This window comes from Cavia porcellus, unplaced genomic scaffold, assembly GCF_034190915.1.
Source record: "Cavia porcellus strain 051 isolate PalLab524CR breed Dunkin Hartley unplaced genomic scaffold, mCavPor4.1 scaffold_11, whole genome shotgun sequence".
NCBI classification, from domain to species: Eukaryota; Metazoa; Chordata; class Mammalia; order Rodentia; family Caviidae; genus Cavia; species Cavia porcellus.
This window is the reverse complement of record NW_026947494.1, coordinates 31,798,919-31,826,460: the sequence shown is the minus strand read 5'-3', so window position 1 is coordinate 31,826,460 and position 27,542 is coordinate 31,798,919. Positions and strand designations below refer to the sequence as shown.

Below are 27,542 nucleotides of genomic sequence, written 5' to 3'. Positions count from 1 at the left end.
TAACCAAAATAAAACTACACCCAGACATATAATAGTCACCATCCCAGAAATCCAACACAAGAATAGATTATTAAAAGCTGTCAGAGAGAAAAGACAAATCACTTATAAAGGAAAACCTATCAGAATCACAGCAGACTTCTCAGCACAAACGATAAAGTCAAGAAGAGCATGGAGTGAAGTATTCCAGATCCTAAAGCAAAATGATTTCCAACCAAGACTGATATATCCTGCAAAACTATCATTCAAAATAGATGGTGCAATACGATACTTCCATGACAAAGAACAGCTGAAGAACTTCATGAACACCAAACCAACCCTGCAAAAAATATTGAAAGACAGTTTAGATACACAAAGGAAAAAACCACTAAGCAAAGCAAATAATTAAACAGAACCGAAAGATAAAGATGCAACAGCAGACAGATAACATTCCTACAATTAACCAGCATTTAACAGTAATAACCATTAATGTAAATGGTCTCAATGCACCAATCAAAAGAAACAGACTAGCAGAATGGATCAAGAAACAAAATCCAACCATATGCTGTTTACAGGAAACCCATCTAACCCAGAAAGATACTCACAGACTGAAAGTCAAAGGATGGAAAACAATTCTTCATGCAGCAGGAATCCAAAAAAAGGCAGGAGTAGCCATTCTGTTTGCAGACAACGTGAACTTTAAACCAACAATGACCATAAAGGACAAAGAAGGTCACTACATACTCGTAAGGGGAAAACTCCAAGAGGAAGAGATAACTATCTTAAATATATACGCACCAAACTCCAGAGCACCCAGTTATATAAAACAATTATTAACAGAAATGAAAACTCAAATTATCAGTAACACAATTGTAACAGGAGACCTTAATACACCACTGACACCAAGGGACAGATCAACCAGACAGAAAATGAGCAAAGAAATAACAGAACTGAATCACACCTGTGAACAAATGGGTTTGATAGACATATACAGAATGTTCCACCCAACAACATCAGAATACACATTCTTCTCAGCAGTACATGGATCATTTTCTAAAATAGACCATATATTAGCTCACAGAACATATTTAAGCAAATGCAAAAGAGTTGAAATCATCCCTTGCATATTATCGGATCATAGCGCTCTGAAATTAGAAATTAATGACAAAGGATACTGCAAAAATTCCGCAAACACATGGAAACTAAATAACACACTCTTGAGTAATCAGTGGGTCACAGAAGAAATTAAAGAAGAAATTAAACAATACCTAAAAGAAAATGAAAATGCAGATACAACTTACCGGAATCTGTGGGATGCAATGAAAGCCGTTCTGAGAGGAAAATTTATTGCACTGAGTTCCCACATCAGGAAAACAGAACGATTACAAATAAATAACTAGATGCTACACCTCAAACAGCTAGAAAAAGAAGAGCAAGTCAAGCCCAAAGCCAAAAGAAGAGAGGCCAAAATAGTCTTAATTTACAATCAACTTGAGTTACAACCAACCCTTGCAAACAAATCGAGTTCATAAGTCAAGAGTCCACTGTGTTATTGTATTGAATTCTTGAAATGTACTTGGCACACAATAAATCTATACAAATGTTTAATTTTTTAAAATCCCAAGTTTATGGATCTCTATAATTTTTATACTTGTGTTTCACTACCAAAGGTGCAGGTTTTAGAGATGGCTGGAGGGTTACTCACTGGAGAGTTTCATCGATTAGAACTCCACCAAAGCAAAATTCATTACAATTAAATTAGAGTTTGGTATGGTAGAAGGTTATGTACAGCCTATTCTGAAGAGATTCCCTGAGTAACACAAGAGTGTTAACAGGAGGCAGAAAATTTATTTTTAACAAACCAAAACAAATTTAAACAGCTTCTTAAATTACTTGGGCAGAAGCATGTCTTTCTAGGTTACACTCTGAATGAACCAAAAACTTCTGTTCCCTTTGTCAAGCATGCTGAGACCAACACTGATGGTGGCCAACATTTTGTAACCTCTGCAGGCTTGGGCTGGCTGGGGTGCACTCACTCCCTAGTTGGTCCTGTACATCAACTCCCAAACTCTGACAACGTGGCACAGACCCAGAGTACTCCTGATATTTCTACCTGTTGCTGTAATCATGTGACATTTTCTTTTATAAACAGATGAAAGACAAGAACAAAAAGTTGGTTCTGTAAAAACTAGATGACTATTTTAGGGCAACTCCATAAAGATGATTCCTAAAATCAGTTGCTGTAACTCTAAAAGATGGGGAAATCCAGAGGACCCTGCACTAGATAATGAACTCTGATTGCAGTTTCTGCTTAAAGAATGATTAAGAAGTCCAAACAGTAAGTTCTATTGAGAAGAAAAACTTTGCCCTACATCCAAACATTACCAAACATATCTCCCATTGCCACATTTAACTGAAAATAAAATGTAATAAGATGTATGTGAAAATCATTCCTTTAATTTTTTCAACTAACCAACCAATGCAAATTGCCCTGGATAAGAGTTTCTATTTTAATTATATGAAAATAATTACTGTGATAACAATTGGGTCTTCTTTTTCCCTTATAACTGAGCTATTGCTATTACTTTAAAAATATGAGCAGAATAGGGATTCTAGAATACAGATCGGGCCCATAATAATTTCTGTATATATTTTGAATATAGGCATTCATTGCCTACTAGCTCTGTCAAATAGAGTGCTTATTGAGTGATGTCTTTTTTCTTCTTGGATTATTTAAAATTAGAGTAAGATCCCCATAACTCTGAGACTAAGCTCTCTGAAATTGCTCTAATGTCAAGCAGAAATTTCAGCTTGTTTGTTTCGCAAACCCCTGTTTGCGAATTATATCAAGACATTTGCCAGGAAATGAGACTTTCAGCAAGGACACCATTGAAGAAAGAAACAAAAGAAGAAACAGGCCTGTTGGTATGCTGCCTGAGGGTTCAGATCTAGCTCTCTAAAACAGCAAACTACAATGCAGGAGCTAAATTTGGCTTTTGGCATGTTTTTGTAAATAAAAGTTTTATCAAAATACATTCATGTTCATTTATTTATATATTACCTATGTACCAGAGTTTGCACTACAATAGAAAAGTAAGTAGTTATGATGGAGATCTAATCAGTAGAAATAAAGATACAGTAAATAAAATATTTGCTGTCTGGCCCTTTAAAAGAAAGTTTGTTGATCTCTGATCTACAGGACCAATACTATAAAAGGTAGTACTCAAAAAGTTATGATTGTAACTTTGTTTAAAAAAATCTGCAAATTTGCCATAGTGGATCAATTTCTTAACATTATCCTTAATAATAAGAGGCAATCCAAGTGACTGACTAGGCCACTGACATTGTCTTATGACATGAATTTCCCCTCAATTTCCCATTCACTGTGTGCCTTACTTCAAAGTGTGCCATAGAGATGGCTCTAGAGGGAATGTGGGTACCATGTACATGCATTTCTCATCTCTGCCAGATGCCCTGCTTCTCCACTTGCAGGCCTCTAGCTTAGAAACTGGTACCTCTTAAAAACAAATAAACAAACAAAACTGTAGTTCGGGCCTCACTAGGATGAGTGACTGGAAATCAGGGCCAACCTCTCCCCAGGTAATTTGTTTTTCCATGCATGGCACTGTCTTAGGAGGCTTGAGTTGAGTGTTCATTACCCCTGAAGTAGAAATAATATCTAAATTCTAAAAGGAGGAAGAAGTAGTCCATGACGATAAAACTGCACATGTATGCTCTACTACAAGGTCCTAGAGGCAGTGCATGTGGCAGACAGAGCGTGAGACATACTAGAATGGCTGCAGTGCAAAGCCTCCTAACCAGCAGCAAGGCATAGATTTTCTCTAGGCCACACAGGGTTAGCCAGTTCCCTGTAGTCCCATGCTAACATTCTAGGATTCAGCATTGGCAGTCTTAAGAGGCTGTGCTCTTACTATTGGTGCTTATAAATGTTAGCTATCATAATTTTTTTGGTGGAGCACAATCCCTGACTTTAAATATAAATGTGGATTTTTGCCCAGTGTAACAATGGCCTACAAACAGGTTCTAAACAACAGGACAAAACTATCAACATGAAGATTGTGATTTCTACTGACTTTCTCAATTAGACCAAATAAAGTTTCTGTTTTTGTTTTCAGTATGTGACAGTTGGTGTCGGTTCTCAGATTAAAAACCTAAGCAACAAGATTGAGAACTCATGGTTCAATGCTAATGTGAACCAGCAATGGAAGAGAGCCCAGGCTTACTGTGGTCTTTCTCTTTAGGTCAAATTCACTGGAGTGCTGAGAGATTAGTTTGGGTTCATGATGACTCTCTCAAGAGATAAAGAATTATTTTCTCTTTATTTCACATGTGTCCATTGACCTTTGGATTCTTAGAATTTTTCCAGTTAAATTATTTTTATTTGAATAAAGACAACAGTAAAATAACTTTATCTTATTTAGCAGGTACAGTGTATCAAACACACTAAATTCATTTTTGATCAACCTTCCGGAAAATTTGCAAGTCTTTTGTAATTAACCAATTTTATTGAGGGAGGATGCTAATTATGTGGAAGGTAACTTTTCTGGCCCTTTTTCACTTTGGTGGTAAGTGATAGAATCCAGATTTAAATTCCTCTCAATCTTTCTTCTAAATATTATTCTCCCTTTTCAGCCTAGGTCACTCCCGCAAAGAGCAGGGCTACTTCTATCATCACAAGCGACATCAAGACTAAGAAGATAAAGTATTACACATTACTGTGCCTGTGCTATGATTAGGGTTGGAGATTTAGCAATTAGACATGCAAAACACTCAGTTAAATTTGAACATCAAATAATAATTTTTTTGGTAGACATCTCCCACACAATATTTTGGATATACACTCCTACACTAAAAATTGTTTGCTTGATCGAATACATTCTTTAACAAAAGTACTTGTTTTATCTGAAAGTGAAATAAAATTGTCACCTGGTATTTAATTTGGTGGCACCTAATATAATGCTCTATTTAGTTTTTAGTTTAGTTCATACACTAACCAAAACATAGCATATTATATGTGGCAGGAGCAATTTTTAAGTTTTTTATTTTTATTTTATTCCAGTAAGAACACTTAGTGTGAGATCTGTCCTTCAACAGATTTTTAAGGATAAAATACAGTACTTCTGACTGTAGGAACAGACTGTATAAGAGAACTCTACTATTTACAAAATTTCTATTAAGAATCCTGGATACCACTGTAATCCTTTCTCAGCATCACACAGCCTAGAGCACGTCAGGCTCAGTTTGTTCATATCCAGCCAGCCAACAGACACATGCCTGCAGGACAAGTTCATCCTCAAAAGAGCAAGGCTCCCATCACACTTGTAGTTACTCCATGAATTTAGAACACATATCCTTAAGCGAAACTAAACACAACTCAAAACCTTATGGGTGTGACTAGGGAGGAAAATATTAGAAATGGGGCATGTATTACAAAGTAGTATCAAAGCTATCAATTAGGGTCACAGCAGAAAGAATTCACTTAATTAAAAAATGGATTTAATTAACAGACTACTTACAGAGATGTGAGCAGCTTTAAGAGACAACTAAGGATACTGATGTATCCAGAGACCACACCAGTCACACGCTGTCGTTCCCCTGGAGCTGAGAGTGCAAACAGGTAAGACAGAGTGCTGAAGCCAGCCAAAGAGGGGGATTCAGGGAAGGCCAGGGGCTGTCATGTCCCAGAAACACAGCTGTGCCAGTGAAACAGAACCATAGCAGGTAGGGGTCAGGGGAGAAACACATGAGACTCTGTTTCCTGCTCTGCTCTGCTCTCTTCCTGGGGCTGCCCATTGGTAGATCCCAAAAGAAGTCAGAGAGCAAAGCAGGGGGTGATGCAAGCTGATGACTCGGTCCTGTGGGGCATGCAGCAGGCAGGAAGAGCTAATGTTAGATGTGACCTGAGGAATAGTACAAAAGTAGAATGCCTACCTGGCCCGGTGCAGAGAGGAACACGGTGAAAACTCATTCTTTATGGGCAAAAAACTGCAGTTATTTCTTTCCTTAGTTCTTAGTTGCTCTTTTCTATCACTTTATCATGAAACTATTTATTATGCTTTGTGTCTACATGCCCCTCCCCCAGCCTTATGTGGTCACAGGGTTTTTTCGGAGGTGGCAGAATCTCTAGGTGTGACTGATTCATAGTGCAATGCTGGGATTAAGGGTGGGTGATTGCTGGACCACTCCATTGATTGGATTAGCAGCACCCTTATCCTGGTAGACTGGATACATATCAGGGACAGAAAGAGGCGTGGCTTCTCTCGCCTGGTGCTTTTGCTGTCTCCTGTCACCATGATCTGTTGCCCTTCTGCCATGTGCCACTCTGGCTTGGAGCCAGCTGTGGATGGAAACCTGTACAAACTGAGCTAAACAAATCCTTCCTCTTTCAATCTTGGTTGTGGAATATTTTGTCTCAGCGGTGAAAGAAATGTAACTAAGGCACTATGTAAACATACAAAAAGTTGAAAGAATTTGAGGGCGAGCATGAATTCTACCATTAACATTTTCTTATACTTGATTTATCACCTATTTAAAACTCTCACTTTATCATTATTTCAAAGCAAATTTCAAATATCAATACACTAATAATTTGGCATTAACTAATTTATGTAGTTGGTTTTTTAAATTACTATTTTAATTCTATCTTTGTGCATGATATGTGTGCATATATCCAAAAATCAATCAATGAATAGGTCAATCAATTGGTCAGTTTCAATCAGGCTGCCCAAGGGCACTCATTTCAGCAGGGTTGTTGGTCCTTAAAAAGCAAGAATGAAAAAAACCTCTGCAAACATGCTTGCTTTTGGCTGCTTTACTTTCCAGGGATTGCAGAATTGATCTCTGTAAGCAAGCCAGGGTCAGTACCATAAAACTGAAGAAGAATGTTGAGGAACTGGAATGCTGTTTTCCTCATGACCTTGCAGTTTGATCTCATTACAAGAGACAGACTAGCTTCTTCTGTTCTCTTCAACCTGACCTTCTCGATGATACCATTCCCATACAAGCCTCATATTCTCTTGGTTTTACGAATAGATGGGGAAAGAAAAGGTGTGGAATGTTGAATTGTTAGCTTCTCCTCATCCAATGCCTTCTGACACCTGAATAAATGGTCTCGTCTTTGCTTCTTAATCTCTGAGACCTGGTAAACAGCAGGTCTGAGGCAGCCCCACAGGATACCTCAAACCTTACCTGTGCTTTGCGTATCAACAGAGACACATTTCACAGCATTGATCAGTCAGCAGCGCCTTCTTAAACCTTGTCATTCCAATAGCCTTTGGCATCAGCGTGTAGGTGGCATTTAAATTACCTAGTGCTTGCAGCCTGACTCCCCGGGGCATTCCCTTCTCTGAATCACACTGCTGTGTGGGTTTTCAAATGTCTGCAAAAATGTTAGCACATGGAAGTGACACCTTTCCTGTGTTGTGCACTAGGGAGGAAATGAGTTTGGGAGCTGGAAGAAGGATCAAATTAATCACACAATGTGAAACATGCTTGCCTAGAACAAAGCTGTCCTTTTCCATTTGTGGTGAGAGAAGGGCCAACCACAGGCAACACACAGGCAGTGGGGCGGGGGTGCAAAGGCAGAGAAAGAAGTCAAGGTGCTTTGACATGACAAAGTTAGAACAGAAGACCTGAGCCAGGTATTCGAGCAACACAATACCCTGCAGAACAGGAGAAGGGGGAGTGACATCTCTTTAGGTGGGTACACAGGGACTGGAGGCAATGCAGTCATATTTCCAAGGGACATTTCTTTGGGCAAAGATAAAGGAAGTATGTTTCAAGGGGCAGGTCAACACGACCACAATATTCAGCACTGGAAAGGGAAGAGAAGGTCTATTAAAAAGCAAATACTGTAAAATCTATAATTCTGGCTAGAAAACAGGCTGCATATTCAGTGAGAAGACAGAAAAGTAAGTTGAGGTCATATTGTAACAAAATTCAGATGCACAGGTTTAGAATTTCAAGGGCTATAAGGAGCAGAAAAATCATACTGGATTAAAACTACATTGGGGGAAGTTTATTCTGGGAAAGAAGATGGTTGGATCAAAATGATGAGAGATACACAAATAGTATGTTTAGATGTATTCTCTTAATACTGCAGTAAATAAAAGGTAGCTAAGGAACATTCATTTATGTTCATGCCTACTACAAATAACCTTTTATTTTGGGTAGATAGCGATACTGTTTATATATGAAAATCTATTATTACTACAGTGGTTTAATTCTTCTTGATATTTTACAAAAAGCTGAATCTGATTCTAGATCTTTCTCAATGTTGTGAACTTTACAACTAATCTAGATGCCAACAATCCACATTTAGGGGCATAAACCTTGAGAATCTATAATAAGAAATTATTGAAATTAAATCCTTTTTATTTGTATTTTCAAAATACCTAAACTCTGTTATACAAGATTATATCAAATATGGAAAACAACCATCCCCATCATTATATAACCTCAATAAAACATATACTCAATCTAATCAGTGTTCACATGCTTTCCAGTGTCCATTATACACCAAATGTTTATTTATCTTTGAAAGGATATTTAAATAAATCACACAAAACCCTTGTACACTGTCTTAGTCACTTTCCTCACCACGGAACAAAATACACAGCTGCCACAACTTAAAGAGCAGAGGTTCATTGGGGCTCATGTTTTAGAACTTTTGGTCCTTGCATAGTCAACAGACTCCAGGCAGAAGCAGGATGGTGAAAGGGTCTGGGGGAGGAAAGCTGCTCACCTCCTGCCACCTAGGAAGCAACGAGCATAGAGGAGTCAGGGAGGGTTTATATCTTTCTAGGTCAATCTCCAGTGACCCACATCTTCTGACCAAGTCCCCATCTCCTAACAGCAAGGAAGGCATACTGCCTCAATAATCCAATCTCCTTCCACAAACCACAGCTATGAGCACATGAGGCTCATGGGGGACATCAGTACATAAACAACCACACAGGCATTATGAACCTTAATAAAAATCTAAAACATAAAGAGATAAAGTACTATGTGGGAGAATCAGACAGCAATAAATTCTGAAGCTAGAATTCAAACCCAGATTTATCTGCTTGGGGTTTCATTACAATTCTTCTAAGGCAGTGATGGCAAATCTTACAGAGTTTTCAGTGATAACAAACAGCTGACTGGCACAAGTACCACAGGTTCACCACGACTGCAGAACTGAAGGTGTGTGTGTTTTATATGGAGTCTGTAACTGAAGCCCGTTGATTACTTTCTTTCTTTAGGTATATGGGATCAAACTCACAACCTTACCCTTGCTGGGCACGTACTTGTGCTGCTTGCTGAGCTATATTCTCAACCTCCTGTGATTACTTTAAAATAGCTACCAAAAAGATGCTTCTTTTCTCAAACCTAATGGTTTATTCAATTACACCAATTAGAAACTCCCAAGCAATCAACAAAGTTTGAGAAATGAACAGAAAGCCTTGAGACTTGAATGATAAAGCTTGAAATGTGGCACATTGAAGAAAATATCATTTGCTACCAAAGAAGATGGCTAAATAGTGGAGGAATGGAAATCTTCAAAGCCAGGCTGAGTCATCTGGGTGGTCCCTAAGACCACAAAAGGGTCTTCTATAAGATACATCTGGGAAGATTCAAGGAATATCCTGCAGCTGCTACAGCTGCTTCTCTGCTGGAAACAGCTCCACAGTCATTGAGTGTTTTACAAAACCAGCACATTCCTGGTACACCGACTAACCAGGAGCACAACTGAAGGCAACCTTGGGCTATTCTACAGAGTGTCCCATGACATGCATGGAACTCTCCAAGTGAACCTGGGTGAGGAGTGTGTCATATTGGTGAGGTCCCTTTTGGCTGCAGAATTGGGCTCAGGCAGACTGCAAAGAGTTTCTCTATTACCTTTTCCAGGGGCTGCAAAAGCCCCTCTTATATGATGCGAATCAGCAAGAGCTAGAGGTTCAGTCAGCCTAGGTTCATGTCCTGGCTATGTCTGTTTACTTTTGCTGACATCTACCCTGACTTCCCAGTGAGGCATGGATTGCAAGCCAAATGAAATCATTTCTCTGGAAGTTCTTTCAAAAGCGTGGTAGTTCCCCCAAACATAAACATATTAATTTATTTTCCTTGGGATCTATCCACACCATCTTCATCCTCATCAGAACGGGAAGTGGTGTCTAAAAAATGATTTTATATTTTAACATCTCTCATTGAATAAATTCTCATACCACAAGTAGCCCTTTTTGTATGGAACACAAGTAGAAGGAGCTCTAGAAAACTCGGAAGGGGATGACTGGAGTTTTAGTAGAAGTGTCTTGGAAATTCACTTCATTTAATAAAGTGAATGGTTGTGTTACTTTTTAAAGGAATTTGTTTTACTCTTCAGTAATATAAAAGAAACATGCAGTAGCCAGCATATGGCATATATTCACCTAGCCGTGTACGTATTAACCAATTACAAACTCACCTAAGTCACTTAAGTCAGCTTCCTTTTTAGGTTCTTTTGTTAAAAGGTGATGGCCCCTAATAAGTGTGGCTGAGTGTGTCCCTCAAGGGTTTATGTGCTGAAATTTGATCCCCATTGTGAGATATTAGGAGGGTGGAACTTAATCTATAATGGATGGGGTATGGCCTTTGGGAGGTAATTGGGATTAGATGAAGTTATCAGGCTGGAGTCCCTATGAAGTAATACTATGAGCTTTATAAAAATAAAAAAAATTTAAAGGGATACAAATATAAGCACCCATGTAAACTGTCTGACCATGTAATGGCCTATACTGCCTCAGGCCTCCCCTAGCAAGGCCATAACCAGATGGCACCCCAAGAACTTGAACCAAAACCCTGAGCCAAAATAAATCTCTTTTCTATATAAGCCCCAGCCTCAAATATTCTGTTATAGTAACAAAAAAGCAGACTAATACAGTAACTCTTTGCTTTCAGTGAGGTTGTACATTGCAATGAAAGCAAATTCTAGGCCAAATTCTGTCACATTTACCAATCTATGGGCAAAATGACACAAAACTTTATCATACAGAACTGCTCTTGAAAGTCTGGTCACTTCTTCTTTGTCTTTTTAGGAACTCAAAAACAGTACACCAGAGGTAATCTACCACACCCCCCTTCACTGTCTTCCAGCAAACATGGCTGAAGTACGTTTTCCAGAATCCTTAGAGTTAGACTGGAATCAGGTGACTGTGTTCTTTCGGATTTGGTGCATAAATCTTTCACATAAACATCATTTCTCTTTACCTGCCACCTTGGAGCTCCATTTTAAAATGGCAGCATTAAAAGATAGAGGTTTTTAAAGATAGAATGACCAGGGTCTTCTGATTACCAGTTGGAGGAGAGCAGCCCGGAAGAGCTGCCAACCAGAACTAATTAGTTTAAACTTAAAATAAATGAAAAATAAACTTTGTGTAAAGCCACCAAAATTTGTAGTAGTTCATTACAGCAGGTATGGTTGATTACCCTAATTAACACACAAGCCTGAGGCAGACCCATCAATATTCTAACGGCAGATCAGCATGCCATTTGGGGGTAGCAGTCTAATAAATTTGCTATTATATGATGAAAACATATAGCTGGCTTGAATGATGGGCTTGCTGGATTTTTACTGTGCCCATGCAAAACCAGAGGGGCAGATACAACCTTTTTAAGTAATCACATGTTTCACCAATGAAAGTATTGCATCTGACATAATTATGCTAGTTAAACCCTTGTGAATTTTAAAGTATTTTTGCAACTACCTTTAAGAGTGAATGACATAGTAAAGCTCTTCAAATGATAACTGGCCCTAAAGTATCTATTTCCACCCAAGACAGAAGGAAAATTTGAAACATTTAACTACTGGTATGGTGCAGTCAACAAGAGATGAAAATAGACATAAACTCTATCCCAGACCTGTGCCTTCTAGTCTGGATTACTTCGAGCATTAACTAAGATCCCCTAGGGTAGAGATTAAAGTAATTCACTCAACCACTGTTTATACTGAAGTATTTAAAAATAAATCACAGACAATATAACAGGCACCTAATTCACAGCCATCACCCATGTTATTTATTTCTCTGCTCACTCCAAGAATTACGAGCAAAGAATCATGGGACTTATTCCTAAGTGTAAGATTAGATCAATAAAATTAGCCATCTGTCCAAGAAAGGCTTTAAATGCAGGTTATATTTAAGTATTATGTTTCCAACTGCCCAGATGTTGCAGAAAAGTGCCTGCTGATATGATTCCTTTTGCAAAATGTGAACTGTTAAATGGCTAATACAAATGTATTGCACTAAGAAAAATAAATAGCATTAACATTTGCATTAAATCTGACTGGGGATATTTAGATGCCCCGTCAGCAAACACAATTGTTAAAAATTAAATCACTCAAGATTTGCAAAGTCAGACAAAAAAAGGAAGTCAAGAGTCTTTAGGGGAGTAAAAAAGGAAGAGACTTGAAAATAAGATCAGAGTCAAGAAGAATATCCTTGTTTTCTGGTTGGCTAAGATAGTAATAATTACTATGATTCTTGTTAGGTAATAGAGATTCAATATCCTTTGGCTGAAATAAAGGGCTACAATGGGGTTTAGATTTTTTTTTTCAAATTTTGGAATTTGCACATACATAAAAATGTGTCCTGGGAATGAAACCCAATCCTAAGCACTTTAGGTGCATAGCCTAAAAATCATTTTTTAAAATATTTTAAATAATTTTGTGCACGAAACCAAGCTTAACACATGCAGCCAGATGTGGATTTTTTTACTTGTGGTATCACATCAGTGCTAAAAATTTTTAGATTTTGGAACATTCTGGGTTTCATTTTTGGAATAGGGATGCTCACTCTGTGATAGTCTGTTTTTATGTAACACTTCAACTCTTTCAAAGGAGTCACCTGTTTTATTTAGTTTCATTATTTCAAAATGCTGGAGGAAACGTTAGAATCATGAGCCTCAGGTGGGCTGAGCATGCTCTCTCTTTTTATATTACTGGCAGTGGCTCAGAAGTTACTTGGATCCTCTAATCAGTGAGCAAGACCTGATCTACCTCTTAGCTCTGTAGGTTCATATACATTTCAGCTGATTCCTAGTCACAGAAGTCTGGATAGTTTTCTTTTATGAACAACTCCCCACCGCAGCTATCACCACCATATCCTGCAAAACTTTGCCAAAGACAACTATCAGGCAGACATTACCACAACTCTGTGGGTTGCTATTTTGCAAAAGTGATTCTTTCAAGGGAAACCACACACTTGGTGGCTTCATTTTCTGAATTAAAAACCAAGGCATGTACTTGACCAGAGAGTCTTTCTAATTATATGTGTTTCCTGTTATTGCTGAGACACAATACCCAACACAATACCCACAATTTAGTGAAGCGCAATTTAATTTGGCTCACCGATGGCAGGATTCATTCCTTGGCTAGCTGAATCTGAGGCAGAGCATCATGGAAGAAGCCTGTGATGGAGCGAAGATGCTCAGTTCCTGGCAGTCAGGGAACAGAGCAGAGAAACAGTGCCAAAGAGGAAGAGTCAAGGAACCATATATAGCACCCGAGGTCAGGCCTCTGTGTCCCACCTAGAGACATCCAGGAGCATGCTTTACTAATTTGCTAGGCATTTCTTAATCTAATGAACATGACCTGTCATGATTAACAGTCACACTGATTTATAAATTAATTTTATCTGAAAAATTTTACAATTAAATACAAATCAGTTCAAGTACAATCACACATTAGTATATATAGGAAAAGCTGAAAGTACATGAAATCATAAATGACTCCATATATCTATCTATATATATATATATATATATATATATATATATATATATGGAGAGAGAGAATGAGAATTGTTTGTTTGTTTCCTAATAACTGGATTAAACAATCCCCAGTTCTTCAATCTGTCTTCAAACTCCTATCTCCCTATCCTTTTCAGTGCCTTGGGACATGCATTGCTTCACTTTGAGCAAGCCTGTAAAATAGGTTCTCTCCTTACCTTATTTTTACAGATGAGGCAGCTAGAGCTTTCACTAGGTAACTAGTAGGAGACAATGCCAGAACATGAACCCAACACTGTTGAGTTTCAAAATGTGTACTCCCTCCCAGATCTTTCTGTTCAGCCAAAGGAACTTGCCATAAATGCTGCAAGAAGCAGGTCTGCAGAGGTGAGGGCAAGGTGGTGGGAGGGACTGGTCATATAGCATCTGGCATGGCTTTCTGATGATGCCAGATTTCCCCTCCATCTCTATGATCATGAGGGGAAGGAGGGTAAAGATGAGAATCTGGCTCAGAAAAGATGTCATTCAGGTACTAATAAGATTGTAAGTCCCAAAACCAACCTCTTCAAATTCCACTGAGTGTCTACACTCAGGATTGTTTGATACCTTTCAGTTACCCAGAGCAATGTACTGTTGCTAGAAGTCACAGTTTGGTGCGATGAACCAGACACTGTGGGTGGAGAACAGAGGACTTAGGAAGGAGGTGCATGAGGGTAGTGAGGAGGAGCTCGAGTTCTCCAAGAATAGGCTGTGAACCTTCAGCATCAAGACACCTGAAGTGCTTAAAAAGGCAGGTGCCTAGGATGCACTAAAGTTTCTTATCCCCATAGGAAGTTCAGGACTCATTAGGGGCCTAAGACCTGCTGAGTTAGCTCTGGAAAGGATGCCCCCTGCTGGCAGACATTTTATTTTTTCCCACATGAGTCATCTTGCAAGACTGCTTGCAAGGAGACAAATGATCTACCAGTTCACTTCAGGAGGCCAAAGTCATACTTTCAGTCCTTTTTCAAAAAGCAGGTTCACAACAGATGGAGTCAAAGATTAATTGGGGTTTCCCTACAAACTGACACTCAGGTTCTCTTCTTTCCCACATTTTCTATCTCCGAAACAGGTTTACTTTCAATATGTGCAACTAGTTGGGCAGGGACTAAGGTGAGAGACAGGAGTTTGACTAGTTTAAAAGGTTGTCTGCTGTGATCAAGATGCCATGCCATTCATTTGGTCAGTTGGGAAAAGCTACATATTTGCTTGCCTAGTGAGTTAAGTATTGGAATACACGATATTCACAGGATAGCCATGCAGTCGCTGAGGCCCACCTCAGCCTGGGACACTTGGGAACTTGTCTTCAATAATTCTAGCTCAGAAGCACTCAACCACTGTGGGGCTACAGTAACCCATGAACAGATGAGCATCTATCCCCAAAAGAATTCTAAGGTTATTAAAGCTCTGAACTCTGGCTAAGAAAACAAAAACAAAAACCACCACTCAGTTCTTCTCTGGCCAAGTGACTCTTCCTGGAGAAAGAATTCTGAAAAACAAGTACTGCCTTGTATTAAAACTACGCTGACCCCTGACTTTGAGTTCTGTATTCTTCTACTGCACAGAGAATCATAGCAAAATGAAAAAGAGAAAGAGAAGGAGGAAAGAGGGAGAGAGAGAAATAAGAGATGCTTTTTAATGAGATGAGAGATGATGTAGAAAGATGTATAGATAGACTCCTCTGTCTCTGCCTCTATCTCATTCTATATCTGCCCATATCTATCTAATATATAACAAATACTATAATACATAATATGTATTGATCAATATCATGGGACTGTACATCTTACCCCTGTATCTAGTCATCTGTCTCCTATCTCTTCTCTTTCTCTCTTCCTATAATTTATAATATATAAATATATGCATATATTATATATTCACTTGTGCCCTTTGCAAGCTCTAGTTTTTCCCCAAAAATAAGACAATTTGGGTCAGCACTGCAATGGAGTACAGTTGACTGGAAGGGACATCCAGAAAAGATAATTTTCCCAAATTAGATGTTTTGGAAAGGGGGATTGATGAGAGCTGTAAGTGGGAAAACGATGAGTCTCTTGTGAATACCATGTTGCCTTTCTCTCATTGCTGAAACAAATTTGGAGTAGACCAGGATGACCTCTGACCCCTAGCTCCTGACCCTTTACATTCAGCCTTACATCAGCTGCTGCAGAAACAACCTAGAAGTGATGCATTCTCCACCATCAACAAACAAGGTACACCGCCCACAGGTTAACTGCGGCCATTCGTTATTCCTTTCAGAATTTCCCTAGATCTTCATTTTTAATCTAATTATATGGCTAGAGAAATGTTGGAGAAGTGGAAAGAAAAAGATTAAAGGGTTGTATCTCCCTCAGGATGAATGTATACCTCCCAAATCTTGGAGGGAAAATCTTGGACTCTGAACCCATCCTGACCCATTGTTTTGGGGACTGCTAGCAAACTGGACTGGCAGGGATGGTAGGACCTACATGCATTTTTCAGCCCCTCTGCTTGTCCCAGACTGTTAACTGGTGCTGTGAGTCTGTCCAAATAAAATACGACTCAGGGTATAAGACTGGAGGGAAGCACTGGCCTTCCACTCAACAAACTCCCAACTGCCAGTTCCCGGCCCTTGGCCTCAGCAGTTGGCAACATCCTCAAGCATGCCTAGCAGGATCAACCTAAAGAACTATAGTGTCAGAATCTTGTAGAGAAAAAATAGATCTATCTCTATCACCTGCTACGGTACACAGGAGCAAGCCTGAGAGCTACAAGCCAGTGCGGGCAGAGTTACAGCAAGCTTTTCTGTGCCTCTCTCACCACAAACATGAGTACTTATCAAATAAAACCAATTCATCCACAAACAAGAAGATGAACTTGTATGTCAGACACTATGCAAAAAATAACTGACAATAAATCATAGACCTACAATAAACAGACATCTGTAAAACTTCTAGAATAAAATAAAGGAACATCTTTGTAAGCATGAAATAAAATTTTTTAAAAAGCATGAGTGATTAAAAAGTGATAAATTGGCTTTCTCAAAATTTAAATCTAAAAAAATTTAAATCTTCTGTTGTTTGAAAGGCACCATTAAGAAAATAAAAAGAACACCCACATACTGGAGGTTTATAGTTACAAAACAAATATCTCATACAGTACCTGCATCCCAAATATACAAAAAACACTCAAAACTCAATAATAAGAAAATAAACAATACAATTTAAAAAAAAAAAAACCAGCAAAAGATTTGAACAATCCTTTCAACAAAGAAGAGGTTCACATAGCAAATATATACATGAAAAAAAGTGTCTGATATCGGTCATTAAGGAAATACAAATTAAACCACTGATATTATTGTATACCTGTTAGGATAGCTAAGACAAATAAAATCAAGAACAAAAAACCTCAGCTATATCAAATTCCATAGAGGAGTTGGAATAACCAAAACTTTTATACGTTGCCATAGAAATGTAAAATAGTACCACCACTCTAGAAAACAGTTTGGTGTCATAAATTTCCACATACACTCAACATACAATCTGACTCCTACTATTTTACCAAGAGAAATGAAATTATATCCACCCAAAGACGTGTGTGCAACAGTTTCATAATAGCCTGAAACTGCAAATAATTCAAAAGTTGATTGAAGGAGGTCGGTGATCTATGATCTATACAATGGACTGCTGCTGAGCAGCAAAAAAGAAACAAGCTACTGATATGTGCAACAACATGACACTACACTAAGAAAGGGAGGCACAGAGTAAGGCATTCAGGAGGGGACAAAACAAGAGGGACTAAAATCAGGCCACTGGTTACCGGCAGCTAGGATGGGGTAGATTTTCTACAAATTGTGTTTTTATACATGGAGATCTAGGGAAATAACACCATGATGCTGCTATAGACTTGCACCCCTCTGTCCTCCCAAATACTCTTCAGTGACCAATATTTGTACCCAGAAACACTCTAATGGACCTTTTGGCTCTCACAGGCCAAGAGAAAGCAAGTAGCTCACCATCACTCTATAAGGAAACCCCTGGTTGTTATGGATGAGGTTCATACACAGTAGTTTCCAATCCTATTTCAGGACCACGCACACCCCACTGTCCGGAAGCCTAAGCATGTTCGGCATATTCCATGAGCAATGCAGGTTTCTATACACAACAGTGATATCCTGTCACCTGATCTCCAGGGCTCTGAACCTCTTCAGTCTGGAGGAAGACATCCTACAAGACGGGCTATTTACCTTTGTGAATGGTGCTACTGTAGACTCAGTTCCAGCCCTGAATATCAGAGCCTAAATTCTCACTCCTCTACTCACTGGTTGTGAGGTCTTGGGTGAGATATTTAACCTCTCAAAGCCCCAGTAGCCCCTTCAAGAGAACAGGGGTAATAATGGTACCTATTTTCTCACCAAGTTTTGGTGTTGGTTAAAGAAATCAGTAGGAGTCGAGTTCTCAGAACAGTGCAACAACAATTAATTAGTGTCAGTTATTAATATTTATTTTTATTTCATTTGAAAACTGCCATTTCACGTGTTAGCAAACGCAGGTTTTCTTTATCCCCCAGAACCAGAAAATCAGCCCCCTTGGATGAGAGAAGGGTGCTCACATTTGAAGTGTTTCTTGACTTTTGGCTTTTGTTTTTTTTTCTTAGGAAAGATAGGTAGGGATGGGGAATTTTCAGGTTGGTTTGAATCCAAGACTTTAACAATGGTGGACTAATCAGAAATAGACTTAGGGGCAGGAAGAAACAGGGAGGATTATCCAAACAAAACAGGATTACTCTGGATGCCCACACCAGGCCACCCTACCTTCAAAGTACTGCACACAAGCCAATTTCTATGGAAGAAACAAGGTACAAAGATGCTCCATATGGATACTAGCAGGATTTGCTGGTGTCTGGGGAAGATTATAAATTAGCTCATTGCTGTTTGCATCAGAGCCAAGTAGGGCACATTCAGTTTTTAATCTGGACCAATTTTCCGGATCAAAAAGTAGTCTTTCTAAGGGATGTAAATGAGCCCAGGAGGGAAATTCCCCTGAAGTTTATGAAGTAGCTGTCATTTTAATATGAGCTGCTTTCCAGCCTGAAAGCCAGTGTCTGGATAAAATTATAAACTAATAAAAAAAACTTCTTGGCTGAACATAATCTAAACATGCTTTCTACCTTGACTGTGATGTATTTAATATGCCAAAAACATTTAAAATGTAGAATGACCACTATCAAAACTCTATCTATGCTTCAAATAAAATCAGAGGCTAACACAACATATTCACGGCATGAGTTTAAGAAAGAGACCCTGAGTGAACCAAGTAGAGAATCCATTTAAGAGAGGTACTGCAAAATAAATAAGCAAGGTGAACCATATGAATAATTTTATACAGGAGACTTTTGTAAAATACTTAAAAATCCTGCTTAACCATGTCGAAATCTATACTTTAAAAACATTGCACACATTGTTCAGGCTTAAGACTTACAGATACATCTATTTGCTGTTCAAAACTTATGACTAGATGGTTTTAAGTGAAGAAACTTGCAGAATGCAATTGATCATGATGTGATTCTCTTAAGCAGTAAAGTTCAAATAAAGCCCTTTATTGAAATCTTGAAAGTATGTATGCGGACATGCAGGAAGAGAAACAATTTAATAAAACACCACCTTAGGCTTTTCCTGTTACCTCCAAAATGAGTTGAAAAGTGTAGAAATGGAATAGCTCATAATTTAAGTGCAGGGCATATCAGGTAACAATTGTACAGGTGACAACAGATGCAACTTAAAGACTAAGGATTCTCCTAGAGCTGCAAGGTGACAAATCATAGTTCCAGCTATTTAGATAGTGAAAATATTTAAGCAGACAAACGGGAAGCTGCCAAGATTATTTCCTTTGATGTCTGATAAAATTTCCTTGTCTTGCTGCTTTCTGATAGAAACATTTGTGAAGATGAACAACACTTTCTGTAAGGTTTTGCTGACTGCATTCAAATAGTTTTATTGTTTTCCATTGTTCACAAGATATAATTAATCCCGTAAGACAATCTCACTTACAAACTAAGCTAAGAAAAAACAGATTTTTTTCAGAATTCTAAATATAGCCGTAGCAAAGAAGAATAAAAAATCGTTATTCTGAAACAATGTTTAGAACTTTATTGTTTAGAATGTTCTACTTTGAATAATCTCACAGACCAAATCAAACTAAATAGAAATACAGAGATTTATTACCTAAAGAGCTAAAGGAAATGCAAGTTAGTGTGGTTTCAAGTTCCCTCCAATCCTTTATCATACCCTACAATGCATATTTTTGTTAAACAGCAAAGACAGAAATTCAAAACAGAATCAACATAACCCGGTGAGCTCTCTTTTTAGCATCAGTGGCCTCAGACTGGAAAAGAGTCCCAGCGGTAAAGCCCACATCCCTGCTGAGTGTGGAGTGCGTGGGCCGGGGACTCCGAGTCCAGACACTTCCCAGGAAATGGCTGGGCTCTAGGCAACACGAATTCAGTGAGATGTTAGAGACCCGGGAGGAGCCGTGAACTGTGCACGGTCGCAGTCCTCTTGAATTGAGACACACGATCCCTGCCCAACTCTTAGCTCTGGGGTCGGAAGCAGAGCCCACCTCCTCTCAGAGTCTGGAAAATAGTTCATTTCTTTTAACAAATAAGTACCCCCGGAACCGCTGGACTAGGGGAGGGAGAGGGTCTAGTCTCTGCCGAGCTGTGGGCAGAGCTGACGCCAGTGAAGCTGGCGCTGGTTTAGGGACAGAGAGGAGGCGCGCTGGTCGCCTGGAGTCCTCACCAAGGACCAGGACGGGGGCGCTCGGGGCGCGGTGCCCAGGGTGGACCGAGTGCTTTACCTGGCAATCGGAGAGCGGCTGGGAACGGCGCTGCGCCAGGACGGAGGCTGGAAGCCAGCAGCAAGAGCCGGAGCAAGATGCCTCGGATTAAATCCATTTCACCGCCGTGCTTGCAAAGTTTCTCCAAGTCCCTGCGCGCTGGGGAAGGGGGTGTCCTGAGGGGCGTGAGGGACGCGGACTGCAGATCCTTTGGTTTTGGGAGGAGGTGGGGGGCCGAGGGGGCCGGACTGGGAGCCACCCGGAGCCAGCAGCCTGGAGGGAGGTCGGCTCGCGGGGGTGAAGCCGGCTCCGCGCGGCAGGGCTGTGCGGGAGGGGTGGAGGCCGAGGGGAGGGACGGCCCGGCGGCGCGGGGAGGGCGTCTCGACCCGCCCGGGGATGGAATTACAATCCAGTGGAGTGCGAGGGGCAGGCTTGAAACAGCCCGCTCCTCGCCCACCTCGGGAGCAGTCAGCCCGCCCCTCTGCACGTCCAGCGACCCTCAGCGCGGCGCGTCCCTGTTGGTGACCTAGATTGGGGGTCTGGGGGGCCACCTTCCAGCACCGCAGTCCGGGACCTTCTGTTGCGGTGCTGACCCTGAGCTCTCGGGACGCCTCCCCTCCCCGGCTGGACAGTCCTTTAGCCCCTTCCTCCTAGTTTATAGACTTTTTCAACACCTCGAGGGTTGCACCCAGCGGGCGCTCTCTGGGGATACCCGGGCTTCTCGAGGCTGAGATTTGCAAGTGGGGGAGAGGGGGCGGGGCGGGAGGGTCTGGGCGCTAAGAAGATAAATGGGATTTAAGGAGCGCAGATGGACAGCCGGGTGGAGATTAGGGGGCCCAGCTCAGGAGAGTGGGTCCAGTGCGGTTCCTCTAGAAGTGCAACTTGGGTTCCTGGAGGACGGAGGAAGAGAACCTCAGGGTGTCCTGGCGTCTGGGAGAGGACAGAGAAAGCCGGAGAAAGAGGGCTGATCCCGGGACCGGGCTCGGGGCTTGATGTCCAGGCCAGGGAACACTGCTTTCCTTCTCCTGACTTGGTTGCCCTGGGACTTAGGAAAGCGCGCCTCGGACCGGTTTCGCAACACTGCACGGATGTGACCGTAGCATCATGCACGCAGGCTCTCTGACCTCCAAGACAAGAGGAGAAAGCGATACAATAAATAAACCAAGAGGAATAGAGTAAAAGGGAAGCGCGGGCCTTGCCAGCTCCGGGGGAATGATCAAAGGCCCTGAAAGTGCCTTGTGGAGGGCGGCTGCCTTTGCCTGTGGTCCCGCCACGCCCTGAACCTGAGCCTGGCTGCCAACCCGCCTTTGTGACAGAGCTGGGGACAGGGTTGACTGATAGGTTCTCCCCATTCTCCTACCTGGAAGGCTTGTAAGGAACCCAATCTTCTTAGCACACTGAGAAAATGTTCCCTTGCCATTTTCAGATCTAATCCAACTTGAGTAGAAGTCTTGTCTGTGACATCAGAGTAGATCCTTTACACCCTGGAAAAGACTAGACTAGGCCAGGGAAGCCACATCCAAGGTGAAGCGAGGAAGGAAACCAGGCCTGTGACTGCCGTGGCACTGGTGGTCTAGAAAAGCCCAGTTACAGATCCTCAGTTATCAGGGCACCTGGAGGTCATCTCAGCCCCGCCCCCACTCTGCACAAGAATCTGCCTTCGGTATCCTCCGCAGGTCACTTTACCTCGGTTCATATGCACCTGTGTCAGGGAGCTCCCACCTGCCACCTGTCTGGTATGTTGACTCTCTTTTTGAGGAAGAGACCTCACATGGCACCCAGGACCACACAAGTGTTGGCATACGGTTTCCTCCCATAGTAGTGCCTTTTTTTCCCACTTAAAAGTTTCCTCTAATAGACCCAGACATTGGAAATAACAATAATTAATATTATGGCTAGCACTTATGTAACATCTTGTCCATCCCTGACTCTCTTTGAAATGCTTTATAATTCCTATAACAGCCCTAGGAGGTAGGTATTGTCCTCATTCTACAAATGAGAAAGCTGAAGCATGGAAAGGTTAAAGTCACTTGGCCAAAGTCCTGCTGTTCCTAAGTGCAGAAGGATTGTGACTGAATTGTACTGATCTGTTCCAGTGCCCTGCTTCCCCGGCCCATACTGGAGATTGAACTCAGAACCTTGGCCCTGAACTACACTCACAACCTTTTTCAAATATTTTATAGCTTGAGACCGGGACTCACTAAGTCACAGAATTGCTTAGGTTGTGCTCAAATTCGAAATCCTCCTACCTCAGATTGCCAGAGTGCTGAGGTTTCAGGAGTACCACCACACCTGGGCAGAGTCCAAGCTTTTAAGGAGACATAATAGAAATCAGACTCAGAGGAGACAGGATGTTTAATCCTAGACCTGCCTGAGGTGTATCACACTAAAATGTATTATCTGGATGAAGTCATCCCTGAATTCTGGGTTGGGTCTCTTTGCATTAGCTGAAAAAAAGAAAAAAAGTGCCGTTGAATTCAAGCCTTTTTTGCTCTGAATGTGTCTATCAAAATATCTGTACAAATTATCCATGCAAATTTTGCACACCTGAGTTTCATTCAGCCTTGTTGCTGATATTGATGTGTGCCCGTGCCATCTCCTCCTGCCTTTGTGCCGCTCTTCCATCTTTTGCAGATGGCATTAGAATATTTGGGAGAGAGATTTGGATTCTTCAAAGTGCTTGTTTCTGCCTTCTGGTCATATCATTGTGGAGTTTTTTGATTGCTTACTTGTTTGTTTTTGAGGGCTTCCAAACACTCAGGATGCTTGAGCCATTGAGATAAGATCTCATTTCTTGAAGTCTGCTTGTCACAAATCCGGGACACGTGTTAGACTGAACTTGTTTCCCTCTTTTGAAATTCAATTCATGTCTCCCAAGGTTCCCTCTCCTTCCAGTTTGACAACCAGGTTACAGCACTTGTAAATCTAGCTAAAGACAAATGGAGCACTTGCCTTTCATACTGTCTCTGCCTTCTGGGAGGAGAGGAATTAAAAAGGGCAAAGGGACTTTGCATTCTTGAAAAATGTGTTCAGACTCTCCTGTGGTCTAAACTCAATTAATAAGGTCACTGGCAGAAGAGTGACTTTGCTCAGTATCATGGAAGAGGAGTCTGACCTCAGCTCCCTGGGATAGATTTAGAGGTTGCCAGAAGAGAATAAGGACAAACTTATCAATTATGGGATGCTTAGTGAGACCCTATATGAGTGAGAAGACAGCAGGAAATATCATATATTTATTTTTCTGAATATGTTACATGTACATATAAAATTTGCAATGTATATCAAGCAAAGTGTATAGTGAAAAATAAGTTTCCTTTTACCCCTTTTCTGTGAGAGGCAACCACTTTACCAATTTCCTGGGTACCTTCTAGAAGTTCTCTGTGAACAGCAAGCAAATTGTAGATGCATATGTTTATCGCAAACAGGGCATCTGCATGCTTTTCAACTGGAATATCCTTGTAGGATACAGATTTCACTAACTATTGAATAATAAATAGGCTATTGTATAATATCAATTTATTTAGTATTTCTTCTGTTTTTAAAATTTATTATTATACTCAACACTGCAATGAATAAATTGGAAGACATATGTTTTCACATGTTATAACACTTCATTTCTACACAAGCCATTGCTCAGGTGGAAGATAAAATAAATGTTTTTTCAATTTTCATAACGTGGTCCAATTTCTTCTCTAGGAGATTGCATTTATTATTGCTCCAACAAGTAATATATGAGCATAACTATTTCTAAAGACTCAACATAGCATATTATCAATGAGATCTATGATATGTACACAGGGCATACACATATGTTACATGTTGCAATCAACATATGACATATAAAAGTATGCAAATAGTAAGTGTGGTGATTGGTGAATTATGTATGGGACAGTGAACATCACTGTATAATTGCCACTCAGGTCAAGAAGCAGGACCCATCACCAATATCCCCACAAAGCCCTCTCCACACTTTCTCTCTTGATTTCTGAAAAAAGTTGAAAAAGAATTCAAACCTGCCACTCTTTAATTAAAATACACAAATAAAGATAGAACGGTAAAAAGCGTAAATACTTTCCCCAACTCCAATATAAAACAAACATTAATTAAGAATATATACTTTGTTTACAAAGTACTGTGCTAAGAACAGAAATAATACATTAGAGAAAACACAACAAAAGTACTATAGAAATGCACTCAAAAGGACTCAATTTTGTTGAGAAAAGAAAATAGTTGCATGGTCAACTGTTCTACAAAGCAGAATAAAGGAAGCTCTAAATTACAGTGTACCCTGCTATTGTATAAAGAGATAAAGATTCTAGTAAAATCATAGCATATGCAATGCTATGAAATACATGGCCATCTGCTATGGGCTGAATAGTGACTCACCAAAATTCATATGTTGACATCCTCATTTCCCATAAAACTATATCTGGATGGAGCTTTCAGGAGGTCATTAAGGTTAAATGAGATCATCAGGGTAGGGTCCTAATCCCAATTTGAAAGAACTGTGATTTTTCAAGAAGAGGAAGAGAAAATGCCCCCCATGTGTCATGTGAAAGCACAAAGAGGCTATGGGCAAGCCAAGAGGAGACTCTTCACCAGAGCCCAGCCATGCTGCTGCTGTGACCCAGTGTCCAGAAATGTGAAGAATAGACGTCTGTCATTCAAGCACCCAATGTAAGGTATTTTATTATGGCTGCCCACGCAGACTGCTATACCACTGACCTCTCTAATGCCGTTATATATATTAGGATTTGCCAGGAACAATATTGGATTCAGTAGGATAAAACACCTTAAATAGCCAACTCTGCTTTGCTTTCATCTGCATGCCTTTCGAGCAGAATGTACTAGAAATAACTTGGGGCATTTTGGTTAAGTTGTTAAGAGACATTTCTCCAACCTTGTGCCTGCTGGGCAAGGGCTCTCCCCTGAGCTAAGACTGGCCCACGTCTTTTATTTTAAAGTAGGCTTTTGAGTGAAATGTGAAAGTGAACAAATTCCAAATGTATAATCAATAGATTATAACGAAGTGAATAAACTAATGTAATGAGCTCTTGAATCAAGAAATGCAGCAGTGCCACAATTCTGGGAGCTTTTCCATTCCTCCTAATCATAGCCCACCCCACAACCATTGGGTAAATATTTTCCTGATTTCTAACACCTACATTAGTTTGGCCTGGTTTTAAATTCTATATACATAGAATTTTGCATTAGTATAATTGTTTATGCCTACTCTTATTTTTTTTATTTAAGCAGTAAAAGGAAAAAAACAGAAAAAGGGTACAAGTAATACAAAATTTAAAAAATAAACAGTAAGAAATCACTAGTTAATAGATTACATATTCTCATCTTAGAAATAATTGTTCAAGTTACAAAATTGAAGAATATAAAGTGGACCTTCAAACAGTGAGAGTGCAAACAGTTTTGTTCAATGATCCAAAAAACACTTAGTAATATGGTTATCTATTTTATACACTTAAACATATATGCAGTTATAACCTTTAGAGCACTTTCTTTTCTTTTCTTTTGTACAATGACAATTACACATTTTGGGTTTTATTACTCCCACAGTTCTTATTACTTTTTTTGAAGAGAGTAAACCCAAATGCGACATATCAGAACAGAGTCAGTCGAATCAAAAGGATGGACATAATAGATAATGTAAAAACAAAATACAAGTTGATCAACAATGGTTACCATACTGCCTCTTGCTATTTTAAGAAGAATTGGCAGTTATAATAAAATTGAACTAAACAATAAAGAATAAAACCAAAGCATTGGAGACATTACAGGATTTTAAAAGAAAATAATAGTCAACTGGAATGGGCATCATAATGACTGTCTTATTGTCTTCGCAGTTATGCCTATACTTTCGAACTTGGTACTATCAAGCAAAGCAGAATAGAGGAAAATCAGTCAAAACAAGATGGTGAGGGCAATACAGGATTTCAAATCAAGTTAATAGGAAATCAAAGTAGGTTACTATAATGTATCCTGCTAATTTTTATTTATTTTTCCCTTAATTAAAAAAATAAAAATAAAAAAGTAAATAATTTTAAAAAGGGGATTGAGATAAAAGAGGGCATAACAACAGAACAGCGCAGGTCAAAACATAATCATTTAAGCAAAATAGTGTTTCACCACAAGATATCCTGACATAAAAATAGTTACCATAGTGTCTCTTTCCTTGAAATCTTTTGAGTATAACTTCTTATACTGTAGCACCAAACATATCAAGACACTATAAAACCATTAAAGAGAATGACATTATTACAGGGTATTTAGAACCAATTAACAGAAAATGAACAATGATTTCTATATAAACTCCTTGTCTATAAAAGTTTTTGCTTATATTATCATAGATAATAAAATCCAACACGATACAACCTTTTAAGACCAATGGAGACAGAAGAATACCAGTTTGATGGGACTTCAAAACAAGATGATACTAAATCAGCACTAGCTATTATGATGTCTTATTTTCTCCAAAATAGATGTTCCTACCATCCAATCTTCTCTGCCTCATTTCTGTTGAGCTCTTTTTCTGTCGTTTGTTGTCAGTTTGTCTTCTTCAGTTCGTTTTCTGCTCCATTCATTGTGGATTCTCTGCCACTATTTCTGGAATCTTGGTATTTTCCTTTTTTAGACTATCCTGCAGTATTCTCTGTAGAGCTGAATTAGTGGTTGCAAATTACCCTAGTTCCTCTTTATCCTGGAAGCACCTTGTTTTTCCATCAATTTCTAGGGACAGTTGTGCAGGATATATCAATCTTGGCTGCAGGTTATTATCTTTCAAAGCTTGAATTATTTCCCCCTACGCTCTTTGTGATTTGATGGTTTGTGCCGAGAAGTCTGCTATAATTCTGATGGGTGTTCCCTTGTAAGTGATCTGTTTCTTGTCTCTGATGGCTTTTAATATTCTGTCTTATATTGGATTTCTGGAATTTTGATTAT

General features: G+C 39.7%; 1 protein-coding gene across 2 annotated transcripts in view; it reads right to left on the bottom strand.

Moving 5' to 3' along the window:
• Positions 1–21,294, bottom strand: part of Egflam (EGF like, fibronectin type III and laminin G domains) — a 197,972-nt gene extending 176,678 nt beyond the window's left edge. For both annotated transcript variants that reach the window (XM_063258097.1, XM_005003785.3), the window contains exon 1: positions 20,610–21,294. In XM_063258097.1, the coding sequence (XP_063114167.1) occupies positions 20,610–20,706 (97 nt within the window). In that variant the 5' untranslated portion in view covers positions 20,707–21,294. The remainder of the gene's footprint in view (positions 1–20,609) is intronic.
• Positions 21,295–27,542: the final 6,248 nt, after the last annotated feature.